The following is an 18,048-nucleotide window of genomic DNA, read 5'->3' on the forward strand; positions in this document are numbered from 1 at the left end:
AATATAGTTTATTTGAAATTGATTATTTCATACGTAACATATGTAACGAGGAGTAAACACATATTACTCTGACTAAAATTCATCATATAAAAAAGAGAAAAATAAAGTAAAAAGACTTCAATACTTCAAAATGAGTGGGAGAAAATTTGCCAGTTTTCTTTTATTTTTATTTATATATATTTAATGTGTATATTTTAAGTTTTATTTTTGTCACATGAACGACGTATGAGAGTATCGGCGTCAAGTAAGTAATATTCGATGAATTTAGTGGTTTTGGGAAAAAAAAAAAAAGCCAAAACCAAAAACAATCCCAATTCTTAAATGAAAATCGAACTTTTGACAAGTTACCTTACTTAAAATTCAAAATAAATCAACTTACGGAACAAAATGACAATTTTATCAAATACAAAAATTCAATCGGGGACCATGTCGTATAGGACTTTTAGTTTTTTGGAACAGAATATTGTCATACCTTTTTCAAACTTTATGAAGAACACTTTAATATAAATTTAAATATAAATATTTTAATATATATAAAATTTATGCCACACGGCTTTTGTTGACAGGTTCTTTACTTGGACTTAGTAGTCGGATCGAAGTGATTTTGGAATATATATAATTTTGATTATCGTGATCATTTTTATGTCAATCAATAAAGTAATATTTATTTATTAAATATACAATTTAGATATATTTCATTATATTTAATAGATGATTATCATCTCATTGATAAATATAATAGTGACCATGACGAGTGTATAATATATAAAACTATATATATTAAAAAATAAAAAATAAACCATTAAATCCCAACATTTAATTGTGTTTGCCCCCGGTCCTAGATAAATAAATTTTATTAGAATTTACTTAATAATTAATATTCTAAATTTAAATTTTATTTTATAATTTGAGTTAAAAACAATATAAAATTTGTTCCAGTAATACTATTTAACTGCATGATTCGTAGTTTGGGCATGAAATAGACAATTCCAATCTCGTTCTCATTTTCATGCTTGGTTCTTCATTGGAATGAAAATACTCATTTCAATATGAATGATTATTATGTTGAATACGAAGGAAAAATTTGTGTGAGATGATCTCAAGGGTCATATTTTGTGATACATATCTTTTATTTGGGTTATCAATGAAAAATTATTACTTTTTATTGTGAATATTGATAGAGTAGACCCGTCTCACAGTAAACTATTCGTGAGACCGTCTCACAAGAGACCTACTCGAACATGAGAACATGTATTCCTACCATTTAGATTGAGTTCATCCATGTATCCTCTAAACTGTCTTATTATTTATTTTTCATATTTATTATTGCCACATATTCTGTATTTTTAATTTTTGAATATTTTAATAATATAAATATATCTTTGTTTATAAATAATTATAATAAATTAATATTAATAATAAATTAATAAACATCACAAATAGTAGCAAAAATAATATTAATAATAAAATGATAACAATAATTTTATAAGAACAATAAACGTAAAACTATTATTATGATTATTATCTGATGATAAAAATAAAAGATAAGAAAATAATAATAATATTAAAATTATCATTTAATAATAATATTTCAAAATTAAATAAAATTAGTTATTATTTCACAACACAATTTTCAATTTGAGTGACTTTCTTTTGAGACAGTCTCACGAATCTTTATCTGTAAGACGAGTTAACCATACCGATATTCATAATAAAAAGTGATACTCTAAGCATAAAAATTAATATTTGTTCATAGATAACTCAAATAAGAGATGCACGGTCTCGCACAAGTTTTTGTATTTTCATTTTATTTGATATTAATCACATAAATATAATAAATTTCTCGTTTCATTTTCTTTTTTTCTATTCCAAAATTGATATTATTATTTTTTATTCCATTCAAACGTACTTATATGCCTTAATCATTTAGTTTAATTTAGAATAATGTGCTTAGTTGAGAAATAAAAAGAATACTGTTCTTAATTGAGAAAATATAGCCCAACAGGATATAATTTCCGAAGTACAATAATTTTCTTACCTTTTTGTTGTATACTTTCCTTCCGGACAAAATTTCTCTATCAAGATTTGAAGAAAAGCCCTCAAATCTCGATCTTAGGATCTGGGTTGGAGTGATTTCTTCCAGAATTTGCTCTGTTTCTTGTGCTGGAGAGAATCTCTCGATCGATGGTATTTGGGGGATCATTTGTTGCGGGGGGTTTTTTTTTTTAGCCATTAGGGTTGGGGAATGTAATCGATGACAGTGGAGGAATCGTGTTTTTCTGGAAGCTGTGTAAATCATTGCTGTTTATGAATAAATGCTTTTGGGAGCGGATCTAGGGTGGTGGTTGTCCAGTGTGGTGGTGGTGGTGGTTGGGTGGTTCGTTGCCCGCCGGAAATGGCGGCGCGCGGTGGCACGAAGGCAGGAGATCAAGAGGCTATTGGCCTTGGCATCGGAGGAAACAGCTAGGGCCGAGCACGAGGTCGTAGCTACTTTCGGCGGCTATGAGGAGGAACCATTAGCCATGGCGCCGGGATCGTCTCCCCAACGACAATTCCAGTATCAGTGTGAGGTCTGCTTTAGTCCGACTACAACTCGTTGCAAGAGATGTAAAGCTGTTCACTACTGGTACGTTGGTTCACCAGCCCCAAATTTTGGATTTTTTAAAAATCACTTAGCTTGTCTCTCCTTATATTTTGTCTTGGTGCACGAATTTCCTGGTTAAATCTGGCTCAAAAACAAAGAAGCATGTGAAGTTCTGGTTTCTCTGACTGTTTTGTGGCAAATTAAACGGTGAATCAATAAGAGAAAATGTTATTAGGTTAATTTACTTTGCATAGTTTTAATCTAGGATGGTAATCTATCACACTGTCTGCTGATTCTCCTGGGTGAGCTTAACTTCAAATGGTCAATTTCATATTAAAATAATTTGAGGCAGTTTCTGTGTTACAGCAGCGACTCTGTGACTGGGTTTGGATGCTTCATAAAAGATGGGATTTTTAAGAGAGAGAATTATGGATTGATGTCAAATTGTTTTGTATCTTTTAATGTTGGCGGGCTATTAAAATAAAGCCAATAATACTAGGTTGCTGTTGCATTTCCATTTCCTAGTTATTCATTACAGTATGTTTTCTTTGCTTAAATAATGCCTAAATTCATCTGTATGTGAGCCTTTATCTATCAAGTACATCAAGTTGTGGCTTGGCACAGGAACTTTTGTGTGTATTGATGAGTGCAATTCACATACATTTCTTGAAGAGAATCAACATTATCGTTCCCCACTAGTGTAAATTTGTTGTGGAATGATTCAATCTATGCAGCAATTTTATCTCGGTACACACATAATCATGTTTCAGTAATTTATGCTTTGGGCTTAAACGCACACAGCCACTCATGCCAACCAAATGTGTAAAAATTTATTTTTTCGAGTTGGGTAATCATCTCGATTTTCAAACTATTTCCGTTTATAATTGTACTCTTGCAAATGGCAACTGTTAAAAAAGGATTGAAGAATAATTGACTTATATTTTGGATCAGGGAACCACATGTGATCTTTTCGCTGGTCATTTGCCTAAAATCCACCTTGAAGTGGAAGCAGGTGTTGAAAAGTTTACTCATATCCTGTTTATAAATGGAAAATATTTATTAAATAGGAAACAGACATAATAAAAAATGATTTTGCAAGGAAAGCGACTGTTAATGAGGAGTAAGTACTCCTTTGCAAGCATCTCGACACTCACTAAAATAAAAGAATAAAAAAACAAATTAATATTTGTCTTGTCGTATCACAATTCAATCATTTGATATATTATTATTTAAAATAAAAGAATAAAAAAACAAATTAATATTTGTCTTGTCGTATCACAATTCAATCATTTGATATATTATTATTATTATTATTATTATTATTATTATTAATAATAAATATCGTTCAACTTTACACAAACCCTTACCAGTGTAATGCACGCTGTTTCCGGTTTATTCCACATTTACGCCACACAGCTAACTTTCTACCCAATGGAACTAGTTTCAATATCATGTTATTTCTTCTCTATTAGTTTACTTGTCTGAAGGGTTAGTGATCCTATAAATATTGATCATTAAATCCCAGGGAATAAGGATAAAACACATATAAATTTCCTGAAATAATATGCTTTATTGCTTTTATACAATTTGAGTATGTATGACATATGGCCAGCACGCATTAGTGATGACTGAATGATCCTTCTTTTTTGCTAAGAATGTGAGTGCTTTTCCCTCTAGGTTGATTAATTTTGTATTTTACGATGTGTTTGTCATCTGGTTGGCATGATTTACAAATATCACTTGCCACAAAAAAAGAGGATGCTCTGGCTGAAGATTTAAATGTTTTGTTGGTAGAAATCTCATGTGAACCTGCTGTACTTATACTAAATAAATAACTCTATATTTGCTAAAATTGTTTTGCCTGTATTTACCCTCGTTATTTATGGTTCATTGTTAAGTGGGTGAATCATAACTATTTGATTCAAATTATTGATCTCATAAATCAGAGTCAACCTACGAGCTAGCACCCTTGTGTTAAGTTGTGTTTGGTTTACGTGACGAGTAGCGATTCATAAAATAATTTTGCATATCCCTTTATGTATACCATTTTTGTTAAGCCAAAAACAAATTCATACCCCTAATAATGCAACATATTGTTGATGCCTCATGATGTATGTGACCAATAAAGTGGGATAATTGATGGATTAAGGCCCCAATAACTTAGTTGACGTCGTATTGCTCTATGACCAACCTCACATCACTGTCTTACTTATAATATAGTACGTAGGTGTGGAGGCAAAAGCTAGACAACAAAAGGCTGTATGTGAGCCTTGACTATGGGTACTGACTATAGGATGGTGATACTTGATAGCACCAGGAATCATTGCTTCAGAGGGCATTGTTTAAAGTTTTGAAACATAAAAACTGGAGTAGAGACTAAAAATATAAAAAATGAGAGGTGATGGTGATTTGGCGTGATGGGGGTGGTTGTTATAATGGTGAAGCTATTGGTTTTGGTGGATGTGGCATAGCAAAAATATTTTTTTTGTGTTTGAAAGACATTGGAAAATATGAACTTTTCTTGGAACTATTTATGCTGGGAAATTTTACAACTCACAAGAGAAGGTCGGCAGATCGGATCTTCCAAAATACCATCTGCACCGTCTTCATTTGTCTCGCCAGCACTCTCAATGCTTCTGAATTTTTACCCTTGGTCATTGCTACTCGCAACCACAAGCTCCTCTTTTCCAGGAAAAGGAGAAACATAAATGTTGTTTTATTAGGCAAACTTCCATAAATGTTGCTTGCTCTAGTTAACCATTTGACTTGTTGCTAAAATGATCGGAGAGGAAATATAATGAAGAGTTTATGGAGTAGAGAATGACGGTTTTGCCAAACGAACACGTGGAAGATGAAAAAGGGCCATAGGAAAGATAACAAACAAAAATATGCTTTTATTAACACAATTTCGTCTCCTATAAAAAAAGATGGAAAAGGGTAATGGGAAAGATAAAGACAAGCAATTAGTAATTGAAGTTTATTATCAAAATAAAATTAATGAAGCTGACTCAGTGGAGCATAATTTGTGACGAAATGCTACTTTTTTGGTTATCTTTGGTTGATCCAGTCGGTGACGCATACAACCAATTCACTCATTTTACTTTTGAACCCATCATATGGAATTCCTTATAGTTTATGCCATCAATCACTCAATGCAACCTAACATACCCTTACACTTTATATCGTGGAAGATTAGGCTTATAAGATGCTACCTTCTTTTATTATTCTCATATAACTTTCTAATGGTTTATCAAACCAAACATTATATTACTATTCTAGTCATTGTCTCTAAATTTATTGAGCCAGCAAGTTGGTTTTTTCCTTGTAGTTTTATGTTGTAATGATTATAATTTCAATTTCCTGTGAAGAAACATTTATTAGACATTGACTTTATCGACATTTGGCTTTCTAACATTGGTAGGGCCTTTTCATATAATTACTCAATATAATGTGGTTTTTACAATTGCATATCTCCACGAGTTTTGGAGGCTGCTCCTGTACGAACTCCATCAGAAATAAGAGCTCCTACCCCCAATGTTTTTGGTGATGGAATATTAAAATATGGCCCTTTTATTTCACTAGATTTGGAAGTGAGTGAATATATGGGATCTTCTGGGCGATTCTTCGTTTTTATGGTTAAAAATCTCCTGATTTGATTTTTTTCCATTCAGACTTAAAAAATATGTAAAATAAGAAGTTAATGTCTTTCCAACGTAACTTAGAAAAATATCAATTAAATATGCCTTCTCATTATAAAGTGGACTTGCATACGCCATACTCTATTGATTTGTTGTGACGAGATGATTAGTTAAATTTATATTCATATTCGAGTAATTTTCCTAATTGATCATGTATATGGATAATGATATAACTGTGGTAGTCACTCTTAAATGACAATGCTCACTCTAACACACAGATATTGTAGTTTTGGTGTTGACGTGATTTGTCATTCTATGCTATGATAGCTTAATATATTCGCAGCATAAGAAGTGCTGACAAACAATATATGCATCAATCTTATGAACCATTGTGAGTAATTTTTAGGTCTACAAGTGATTGAAAAATCTTAGTTTGCTATTCTCGATTCAGAAAATCCGGTGTCATTTTTCTGACAATGGTAAGGAGATGCCACATATATGGCATTGATTATGACACTTCTAGAGTATCTTAAATGAAGTTGAGTGAGGATATAGACATGTTAATCGAGGGCGCAAGTGATGATACACTGTGTGTTGTTCTCTTCATGATATACCTGCAGCTTAGAAGCTTCATTCTCTCGGAAGCATAGGAAAGAAAGAGGAAAAAAGTACAGATTAAATTTGTGTGAGGGTATGTTAAATAAAGCTGTGTATGAACATGATGATTATGTACGGAAGGGTGTTGTATAATGAATATTAAATGAATAGGTGTCGGAAATGCTTAACCATGATATTAACTGATTCTTGACCTGGCATTGCATGCACATAACTCTAATGCAATGTTGTTATTCAATGTTATCAATTAATCTTGTGTACTTGGCAATAGGTTGTCTCTTTGTTAAGGATAACATATTAGTATTTAATCATGAGTCCATGGTGGTTCAATATTTAAGATGTTAGGATGGCTACTTTTTATCATGCACAGGAGAGACTGCTGCTAATTTTGGAATGTAGTAGTCACCATGCCACTATTCTTCATTATGTTTGCGTGTAGCATGTTTAAACTTTGATGATGTGTATGTTTTACAGTTTCCCATGCAGTCTTATTTCACATTGTGCTTTATTGTTGCATTTATAAATACATTACAATTGGTTGCAGCTCTGGAAAATGTCAAATAATTCATTGGCGACAAGGTCACAAGGATGAATGCAGTTCATTTTCCTCTCACCGGAGCGATGTGGTGCTCCTTAATGAAGATGAGTTTCGAAGCAGCGACTATTTGAATGGGATTGCTTCGAGGAATCCTTCATCATCTGGAGACCACATATTTTATAATCCTTCTGTTCATCTGCTCAATGGGAAGAATGACAATTCAAGCACAAACAAATATAATCGGAAAGAAATTGGTAATATCGACGAGGCATTAGTTGACTCACTTCCTGATGAGCAAACTTCATCTGCCATTTTGAGTGACAGGCCTATTGCTTCAACAAGCAATTTGAATGACTCCATTCAATTTGAGGCAGTCAAGCCCCTCTCGTCCAAGCAATCTAGTTCGGCCAATCTTGTACAGGATGTTGCTGCACCTGGTGTTTCTCTTCAGTTCAAATCTGGTTGCATGGATGTAGATGAGCTATCAGAATCTTCAATTTCATCGGGCTGTGATGCTTCAAGATCTGAAGAACTTTCACTTTCTGAACCTTCTACACCTTCCTCTGATTTTTGGGAGGCAACAGTTGAACCCATTAGATCTAACATTGATGCACCCGATGAATTGTGCATTAAAAAAGATCAAAATTCTTGTTCTTCTTGTTTTTCCTCTTCAGGTAGAAGTGATGCTCACATGGAAGTGCTCAGTTTTAGCATGAACAAAGTCATGGCAGATACTCTCAGTCCTACATCTATGGCCACAAATCCAACATATGACGCTGCACTATCAGAGAAGGGAAATACAGATTTGATGTCCAGAGGACAAATTTTATTGAACTACCAAGTGCCTATCCATGTTAATGTTAAAAAAACTTCTCCTGGATGGAGCTCAAAGATGGAAGATGCTAAATCCTCCTTTTCTGGTACTTGTCTTGAACATAAAGATTCTGAATTTAAAGGGCATGCACCAAAGAAAGATGTTGTGGAAGTACGTGGCTTGCAATATTTGGATCCTAAAATTTCGAGGAGTAAAATTGATAGGACATTTGCTAATTCAGATGATGTGGAATGTCGAGTAAATGATTCTCTGACCCTCAGAAATTCTAAAACTGATATGCCTTCTAATGGCTGCACCAGGAAGCATGCTATTCTGGACGTGCAGTCTGTGAAAAATGGAAGTGACCGAGGTTGTGATGTGAACAATGCTAAAATTGGTGTTAATGCGCCAACAAGTAGAGTGGTGGACCAAATTCAAGCTTCTAACTTCATTAAGCATAGTTGTTTGGGTTCTAAAAGTGGATCTATAGGAATATACGAGGTATGTTTGAAGCTTCCATCATCATTTTAATCACCCGCCTCCCTCGTGCCATGAGAACTGTGACGTGATTTCAATTTTACAGGGTTCATTTTCATATGAACACTTTGTACAACTTTACAACTGGAACAAGGTTGAGTTACGCCCTTGCGGACTCATAAATTGTGGGAATAGGTAATTTTCAACATAGCGTTGTAAATTGAAACGTGAACATAAAACCTTATGCGTTCTTGGTTTTTCATTGTTCAATATTTTGGCTTGAATAGCAGTAAATATGTCTTGTGACATTTTTCGCACTATGAATTACTATGTTTAGTATTAAATGATGAGCCGCATTGTGTCAAACCTATCTGTAATCGTAGAGTTTGCCACATTTTGTGATATGCTGAACATTTTGTGTTATATCTTTAGTTTTATATTCTGGCTTATGACTTCTGATTAGTTGCTTGAAAAACTAGTCTCTCTCAGGCTTGTGTATATGTGATTTCTTGGGGCCTTCTATAAATTTTTTATTGTCGGTCTCATCTTCTGACAGGCCTTTGATACCATCATTATCATTATTTTTATTAAAAATTAATACCCCTTGAGAGTTTTCTTTTGTCCGAGTTTCCTGCAGTTGTTATGCAAATGCTGTACTCCAGTGTCTGGTGTTTACGCCACCCCTCACAGCTTATTTTCTACAGGGACTTCATTCTAAAACTTGTAAGTCGTTTCCATGCTTATTGTTTTCTTTTCCCATTAACTGTGATTTTTTTATACTCAAGTCTCCTGTTTTTTGTTTTTAACTTTTTATGCAATTTTGTGCGTTGTATCAGGTGGAAAGAGAGGATGGTGCTTCACCTGTGAGTTTGAGTTGCTAGTTAAGAAGGCCAAAGAAGGAAATTCTCCTCTGTCTCCTGCCCCTGTGCTGTCTCAGATGGAGCGTCTGGGAAGCCATTTGGGTCATGGGAGGGAGGAAGATGCTCACGAATTTCTCAGGTGAGTTGTTGTTGCTTAGCCGAATAGACTCTTTCATGGTTTTGTAGTTCATTAGTCCTCAAGTACATGTGGACTTGCTTTCCACAGATATGCTATCGATGCAATGCAATTTGTACACCTTAAAGAAGCTAGGTTTAACAAGCCAAACACTTTGAATGAAGAAACCACTCTGGTTGGGCTCACATTTGGAGGGTACCTCCGTTCAAAGGTTATTTTGATGAATCTTTTGAATATTTTTAGTGTTGCAGGCTTTATCTAGTAGATTAATATTTGGTTTGTGTTGTGTGGATCAAATGCAGATTGAGTGCATGAGATGCGGAGGTAAATCAGAACAACATGAAAGAATAATGGATCTCTCAATTGAGATAGGAGGAGATATTGGGACTGTAGAAGAAGCTCTACATCAGTTCACTCGCTCAGAGATTTTGGATGGTGAAAATAAATACCACTGTGGCAGGTCTGACTATCAGTTTACTATACTCACTTTTCTTTCTATGAAATGTCCTGCTATCTTCTGGATGTCCACGTTTCCATTTTCAACGATGAGAATATTTTCCAAAAAGTTTCGTCTAGTTAGGTAACAATGTTAACATCATGAGCTCCAACAACTACTTGGTGCAACAAAGTAAATTTTGGTGGTTCGTGCATTTTGATTTCCCAGTATGTTTTTTATTAGAAGCATGACTGTTTCACTGAATTTGCTTATATCATTAAGGATTTGACAAAATGGGGGGATTGATAAAGGGCACTTTTATCTATTTTTTTGGTAGTTCGGTCTTTATTTAGTTCTCTCTGGTAAATGAACTTGGAAACACAAGGAATTGAAGACATTGGGATCTTAAATGCCTTACACAGCTTTATCTTTCCTGCTACAAGTTTGTTCACAAACAATTCGGCTTGCCAAGTTTTTTCCGATAGCTTCTCCATATTTTTCAGTCTTCACGGACACAGTTTGAAATTAAACTTGAAAATTCATGTTTTCTCCAACTAGTTGCGTCATTTTGATCAATTACCGAACAAGGAAATTGATATTCTTAGTAATTTTCATTTGATGAAAGACTTCTCCAGTATATTGGGACAAATTGAGATGATAGACTTGAGTGACAATGAATTACTTGTATTATTTTTGGCAGATGCAAATCCTACGAGAGGGCCAAAAAGAAGTTGAGGGTGTTGGAGGCTCCTAATGTTCTCACTGTTGCTCTGAAAAGATTTCAGGTATCTAGGAATAAAATATGTACTTAATTTCTTTGTTTAGGGGTAAATGGTTGCTTACATCTGTCGTTGTTGCCATTGCAGTCAGGTCAATATGGGAAGCTGAATAAAGTAGTCAAGTTCCCTGAGGTTTTGAATTTAGCTCCATATATGAGTGGAACTAGTGACAAATCCCCAATTTATCGGCTTTATGGGGTAGTAGTTCACTTGGATTCTATGAATGCCACATTTTCTGGTCACTATGTGTGTTACCTAAAGAATAATGTGGGAAGGTGGTTCAAAGCTGATGACACGACAGTGAGTTCTTCCTAACAAGTTCTAAACATTTTTCACTGTATTGCAGCATCTGTTTTCTGGTTGCTCGGTTATATATCAATATTTTATCAAGGAATTTATGTATTTTTCCTTCTGAACCCCTGAATTGAGCCAATATGTTAGAATTTAACTGATTTTACTTTGAACAATAAGTTGTGTTAGTGGAGAATCGACAGGCTTTATGATTTAGTTCCATTTCCCCCTGAGGAACCATCCTTGTTTCCAACCTTTTCTACTACAAACCCATCAAATTTAAATAAAACAGAAGACTCTTGGCCCTGTGAAGGGTAAGTAAAAATACGGTTCTGAAATCTCGGTACACCTGCGACCGGTTGCTACTAGTGCTTATGCTGTGACTCCACCTATGCAATACGGAATCCTGCTGTTTATACCATTATTTTAGTTGTTTGCTTCATATGTATATTCTGATGGCTAAAACTAGGCGTAGTTTAGAAAAATATCTGCCTTGGAACTTATCCATCTCATGAATGGAGGGGTCTCTGAGGACACATGACCAAACAACCAAAGAACTGATTAACTTTCCTGTAGAAGATGATGTATCGATTCTGTTTAAATGTATGCGAGAAACATCAATCCCATTGGGTAAGAACATAACCCGCTAGACTTTTTAGGTGGATGTGCTCATAGCAGGATGACTTTCGTCATTTCCTATTCGACGGAGAGATTTTTTTCTCCAAACTTTCCATCCTGTTTTGCCTTTCTGCTATATTTTCTTAGTTCTTTATACCATGTGTCTTTTTTAGAGAGTCTTTATATCATGGCTTTGAGACACCGAATTATTTACATTGCAATTATGATTCATGTTTATTATGGTTATAGGTCCAAACAGTAGGACTTGAAAAGGTTTTGTCGACAGCTGCATACATGCTTTTTTATGCGAGGTAAGATGTATAAGACTCTTAACATTTGGTTAATCTCTATGTTGCATCGGTCTTCCCCCTAACTGGATCAAATTCCTTGATAGGTGCTCTCCTCGTTATCCGAAACTGAGAAAGAGTGCAATGGTTCCTCGTGAGACTAGAAAAGTACAAAATCATACTTGTAGGTGTAAATTCCATCAAGCTGACCGATGGGATTTCGCCACATGCGAATTGAATGGTCAGACCTGCAATGACTGCTTTTACCAGCATTGCTCGAGGTATCAGCTGACTCGGGCTAATTCGGAAGAGGATGCCTTAAGTGACAATTCTTCCTCTGTCTTCTCTGATGCTGGATCCTATAGCACTGAGAGCAGTAACAGGGAATCCACAAGCACCGATGACAGCTTCGACCAAATGCTGGGGGATCTAAGAAACCACTTGAATAAATCTTGGAGAAGCTCTTCAGATTCTGACACATCGTCTCCGTCATTGTCTCCATCTCCTCTGTATACAAGGCACTCACCGCTTTCTGATTTGGACCGTTACTCTTCAGATACCGAGACTAGTGGTTCTAATCTTGTTAAATCAAGTTCCAAAGGCTCAGTTTCAAACGAGAAAAGGAGAGATTCGTTCTCGTGCCCCAACCCACAAACGAGGTTAGTTGGCAGTAATATTAGTTGTTATTGTAGTAGGGAGAATGACTCCAATAGAGTAGTAGGATGCATGAACTCTCGGGATAACATGAGAAGTGTACATTTAAGAAGATCCATTCGATAAAAGAGCGGATCAAACTTTCTTGCATCGAGACAAGGGGGACTATGAGTTCGTGGGGACGGGAGAAATGAGAGCCATCAGTGCATGTATTTAAGTATGTAACTAGGCATTATAGCTTGAGCCGTCCCTCGTTTTGTGACTCTTCCTTTTATACACAATATATATAATGTTCATATAATTTTTTATCTCAATAAATATCGCATCCATAATTGATGCTGATTGTGATTTCTTTTCTTTTTGTAGTTGAATTTACATAATTTTTTTTTAGTAAGACACCTTTTCAATTTAATATTGAACTTTGGTTCCAAAGTTGTGTATCTTTCATATTATGAATTATACTCCCGTCGTCTCAGTTATAATACGGCATCTTTCTTTTTTCATTTGTCTCAAATATATAAACATGTATCCATATTTAACAAAAAATTGTGTTTTTATTAATATGAGATCTTATAATTAACTAATTATTAGAAAGCTAAGCACTTATTTAATACGGTAAAATGGAAAAATTGTTTGTTAATTGATATTTTCATTGAATTTCTAAATCCGTATAAAAAACATACACGGAATTGAAATGTGTTTATCCTGAAGTCATCTGTCCTTGTCCTCGTAATTATAAATAGGAGCATTGGAAAAATAGAAGCATTATGCCTGAAATAAAGAATATTTCAAATCTGTAGATTTTTTTAAAGTTTCAATGCCATATATTTTAGGTGAATTTGTCCTTGGAGTATCGACATTCCACGGTCACTTCTCTAGGCAGTCAAATTCTTTTATTACATTTACAAGAGATAAGTCAGAGAGATGAAGAAAGTTATTGGTATGTGAAAATTATTTTGAGAAATATAAAACGTATTTTGATTTTATTATTATTTATTCGTAACTTGTGTCCCATGCATTAATATGACAATCAAGAAGTGTAGTCCGGATTGCTAAATCCTTACTATTATAGAACAAGATGCACTTCTCATGCAGCGTACATTATTGTCAGATGACAGATGTTTGTATTGGAAAATTTGCTTTGAATTTTTGTACTCAAACTCAAATTTGCATGCAGTTTTTGTCAAAAAAAAAAAAAAAAATTGAAGTGTTTACACTCCATGACACACAACAAAATATGTTTGTGCTCTTTGAGCTCACATGTCTTTTCTCGGATGAAATCGATGCAAAACAATAAAAATATGGTATTAATATATGATATTTGATTGTCAAATGTTTCAGATCTGGTACTGATATATGATTTTTGAGTATCCAAAGAAGTATAACAAAGTTCTTGTCAGCAAGAACTTGCTGCTTTACTTAAAAGTATAGTCCATGATAATGGTGCAACTCAAATTTTTTAAACCGCATAACAACTCAAACATCATGGTTTGATCGCTCTATCCAATAGAGACAATTATTGGACTTCAACATTATCTTATTTAAAGTGGCAGTCCGACCAGATCTATTAATTGCTTGAATTAGAATTGTCCAGCTAGAGCTTGAAACAACCAACAATTTTATTATCTCCAAAACATAAGTCTAAATTTTACCTTAAGAATAATAATTTTTATGATGTTTCATGTTATATATATATATATACACACACACACACACACACACATATATATATATATAATATTAAAATTATTTTTATATCCATTTTTGTTTTTTATTTTGAATTCTTTTAAAAAATATGTTAATAATAAAATTGATAAATATTATTTTGTTTTAAAATAATAATTTTACCAAATAGCTACTTTTTTTTATAAAATTATGATTTATCAAAAGAAATTAACATTTTGAGTTAATACAAAAAAGTGAGAATACGTGAAAATTATGAAAAACAAAAGAATCACTTTCGATTGAAGCTCAGATTTAAGATATTTTTGGTATAAGATATTTTTAATCAAAAGAAAGAACAAGCACAGCGATAATTAAGAGACGTCCAATACCCAATGCTTGTCCTTTTTAAACTCTTTATCTATGAGACATGTCAATCTTACTAATATTCAAATTAAAAAAAATAATTTTAACATAAAAAGACCTAAATAAAAGATCTATCTCATAATACGACATGTCAGACCGTCTCACAAAATATTTACCTTAAAATATAATATTGGTAATTCCAAAGTACACAAATTTAATTGTTTTGAAGAAACAAAATCAAAATTTGAAGATATAGAAATAAGTGGCTTTTGTGAGGTCGGGTGGTGGTTGTTTAATGGGCGGCGGCCGATATCATACATCTCAAGACTAACTATAACTATAAAGGGACCCAATCGGGGCAATGCTCCGCCGCCTCGCCGGAAGCAGCAGGCCGATATTCGTGACGATCTTCTCCTCCGCCGTTCATGGACGTCTCATCATCACCATCAGGCTGCAGCCTGCAAAATGAGTGGCCACTAAAGGTCCCGGCGACCAGATAAATGGTCGTCGCCGCGACCATGGGTCCAACAACCACGCCACCCACCAACTGTCCTTGAGGACCAGCCGCCACGTGTACAATGAATTGCCCATTTCCAGGCACACCAATGCCACTCTGATCAAGAATCGTGGCGGAGATCGAGAGAATATCGAAACGGCCATGGAATGTGATTGCGGCGGCGCCGGGGGTCGTAGAGGGCTGTTTAATCGTGAAGTTTGAGATGGTGCCGCTTCCTGTGAGTATGCAGAGGCATAACTTCCGTTTCCGACAGAAGTGAGTGGTGGCTTCAATGACGTCGATGCCGGGGGGGAGCTCGAGTATGTAGGGGCTCATGGACGGCTCCGATAGTGCCTTTGATGAGATGATGGATGGAGGCTTCGTTTTGTTCCTAGATCCGGGAGGTCGGCCTCGGGGACGGCGACCTAATTCGATGGTTGCGCCGTCGTGTGGTGGTGGATGAAGATGGCCAACTTGTGATATTTTTCTCACAGCGGAGTTGTAAATGTGGCTGGAGCTGTCTTCTTCTTGTTCTTCTTCTCTCTCCGAGACTGGAAGGAACTCTACGGCTGCGCTCGAGGTGGTGAGGTGGAGCAGCGGCGGTTGCTGCCGGAGTTTGGAAAATATGCCGTTGAATTTGCCGTTGTCATCTTCCTCTTCTCCGTATAATTTCCTTTTCATGATTTTTTGGGCTGTTTTCCCTTTGCTAAGCTTTTATATATACTAGTAACCGTGGCACACGCGTTGCGTGTGTCCTGAATACATGTGGCTAATATATTAAATATTCATGATATTACAACATAATGACGTCACAACATAAAGAAGAGAGTTTATTTTTCACGGTGGCTAGTTTGGAGAAGAAATAATATTATTTTTCACGTGAGCAGTTTCCTTATGACGGTGAATATAATATTATTTGTTAAGAAAAAATATAATATAAAAAAATGAGAAAGGATAAAATAGAAAAAAAGTCGGTGTCCTCGTAGTCGTAGAGCAGTTATTATTAGAGGCTCAACTATAATAAAATAGTAAATAGTAAATATAAAAAATTAAAAAAAAGTATATATATATATATATATATATATATATATATATATATATATATAGACACACATATATACACACACTAGTGCAGCGTTACTTGCTCATATAATATTTTCTATATATTTTTATTTATATTTAAATAAAATTTTAAAAAATAGCGAAAGATTATACTATAATTTTGATATATAAATTAAAAAAATAACTAGAAGAAGAACGGAAAAAGCAAAAACCTAATTAGAAATTGATGCATAAGAAATAAAGACTTATGACCTACAAATGACTTACATTAAAATTTTAACACTTTATTAATATATATAATTATTAAAATAGATCATAACCAATTAGTTACTCAAAATATCTCAAACTTAATAATATAGTATATATATATACAGTTTTGATATACTAACCATCCAATGTGTCCATCTTCGGCTCACTGATGAGCTGTCACTCATATATTAGATGTATAATTTAAATATATTTCATCACATCCAATAGATGAGTGCCACCTTATTGGTGGATACGGTGAGTGAGTTATAAAGTTTTGTGGTGCTGCACATCTATCATATATATTTATGTTAACACTGATAAGGTATAATAGATCTATTGTATCTGATGATACATGAAAAAGATTTCATATCTAAAATTAAATGATAACTCATTGATATTCATGTACATATATTAACGTAGGTAGATAACTATCATTTTCATCTTATAATAATAATTATTTTATATGAGACCAAGTTGGATTTTTGTGGTTTCCAATACAATGAACTTACCATGTTTTAGTAGGATGCTATAATTTTCATCTTATGTAAAGACGAGATTTAAAAATTATGGTGTATCATCATTACAAAATATGCCGAAAACTCACAATATATAGTAATTTTTGAGTTTTGATACACTAAATTTTTAAAGTTTTGTTTTGATATATTAATTTTTTATTATGGTCCAATTACTGATGTGATAACGAGTACTTTTGATGTTACACTGAAAAATGATATGAAATCGAAAATACCAATATGACATCGAAATTGTTAATTTATCATATGTCACGTCAACAACCGAACCAAAATATTCAAAAATAAAAATTAGCGTACCAAAATCATATTTTGAAAACTCAATGAACCAAAACCCAAAATCAGACAAATCAGTGTACTAAAAAGACTAACTTTCTTTTTCTAATAAATTGTTTTTACTTATAAAATTGGAGTCATCAATATTAGGCATAAGTTTTTTTGATTGCTTAATTTCGTTATTTTCTAAACAATTTCCTCCCATAAATAGAAAATCAGTGATTTATGAAAGCAAAGAAAGTAGGTGTGGTTATGTGGAATATTTATTTGTCCAAATTGTCTGCGCCGTCTATGCCGACTTCAACATATGCCTTTCCACCACTCTCTTGATTTCTTTGGACTAAGCTCAACTATTTATTTTATAGTCTTAGTAATTTTAATAATATATATTTATAGGTTCATCCGTCAGTGAGTATAAATTACAGATCAATGAAGTGGCTGCATTTTGACTTGCGTTGATATACGTTAGATCAGTGCTGATAATTAGAGATTCACAGGAGTAACTATAGGTGTGCACTTATCATATGTATCAGCAGTCCTGCGAAAATTTAGCTATCGTTGTGCAAATCTTGTTACAGTGATACGGTTCGAGTAGTTCTCAACCCAGATCTGGACACTGGCTCTTGGGTGTCTTGGCTCTTGAAGTTAATTCTATGTTCCTCGTGAATCATTTTGTGTCG

At 34.0% G+C, this 18,048-nt stretch overlaps 2 protein-coding genes across 2 annotated transcripts; one reads left to right on the top strand and one right to left on the bottom strand.

Annotated features, from left to right (window-relative positions):
• The first annotated feature begins 1,984 nt into the window (after positions 1-1,984).
• Positions 1,985-13,078, top strand: LOC140832772 (ubiquitin carboxyl-terminal hydrolase 17-like). Its single transcript, XM_073196943.1, has 11 exons — positions 1,985-2,626; positions 7,382-8,690; positions 8,773-8,861; positions 9,304-9,389; positions 9,503-9,665; positions 9,753-9,873; positions 9,965-10,122; positions 10,799-10,883; positions 10,965-11,177; positions 12,036-12,097; positions 12,181-13,078. Exons 1-11 carry the CDS (start codon positions 2,316-2,318, stop codon positions 12,851-12,853), a joined length of 3,270 nt encoding a protein of 1,089 aa, XP_073053044.1. The 5' UTR covers positions 1,985-2,315; the 3' UTR covers positions 12,854-13,078.
• Positions 13,079-14,927: 1,849 nt separating this feature from the next.
• LOC140831705 (AT-hook motif nuclear-localized protein 28-like) lies at positions 14,928-15,965 on the bottom strand. Its single transcript, XM_073195456.1, has one exon. It carries the CDS (start codon positions 15,930-15,932, stop codon positions 15,093-15,095), a length of 840 nt encoding a protein of 279 aa, XP_073051557.1. The 5' UTR covers positions 15,933-15,965; the 3' UTR covers positions 14,928-15,092.
• Between the last annotated feature and the right edge of the window lie 2,083 nt (positions 15,966-18,048).

This window comes from Primulina eburnea, chromosome 5 (genome assembly GCF_022965805.1).
Source record: "Primulina eburnea isolate SZY01 chromosome 5, ASM2296580v1, whole genome shotgun sequence".
Lineage (NCBI taxonomy): Eukaryota > Viridiplantae > Streptophyta > Magnoliopsida > Lamiales > Gesneriaceae > Primulina > Primulina eburnea.

Bases quoted from the DNA above. Each gene is read 5' to 3' on its own strand.
- LOC140832772 (XM_073196943.1), top strand. From the start codon at position 2,316: ATGCTTTTGGGAGCGGATCTAGGGTGGTGGTTGTCCAGTGTGGTGGTG. The intron at 8,691-8,772 runs GTATGTTTGAAG...TCAATTTTACAG, and splicing joins GATCTATAGGAATATACGAG to GGTTCATTTTCATATGAACA. The intron at 10,884-10,964 runs GTATCTAGGAAT...TTGCCATTGCAG, and splicing joins TTGCTCTGAAAAGATTTCAG to TCAGGTCAATATGGGAAGCT.
- LOC140831705 (XM_073195456.1), bottom strand. From the start codon at position 15,932: ATGAAAAGGAAATTATACGGAGAAGAGGAAGATGACAACGGCAAATTC.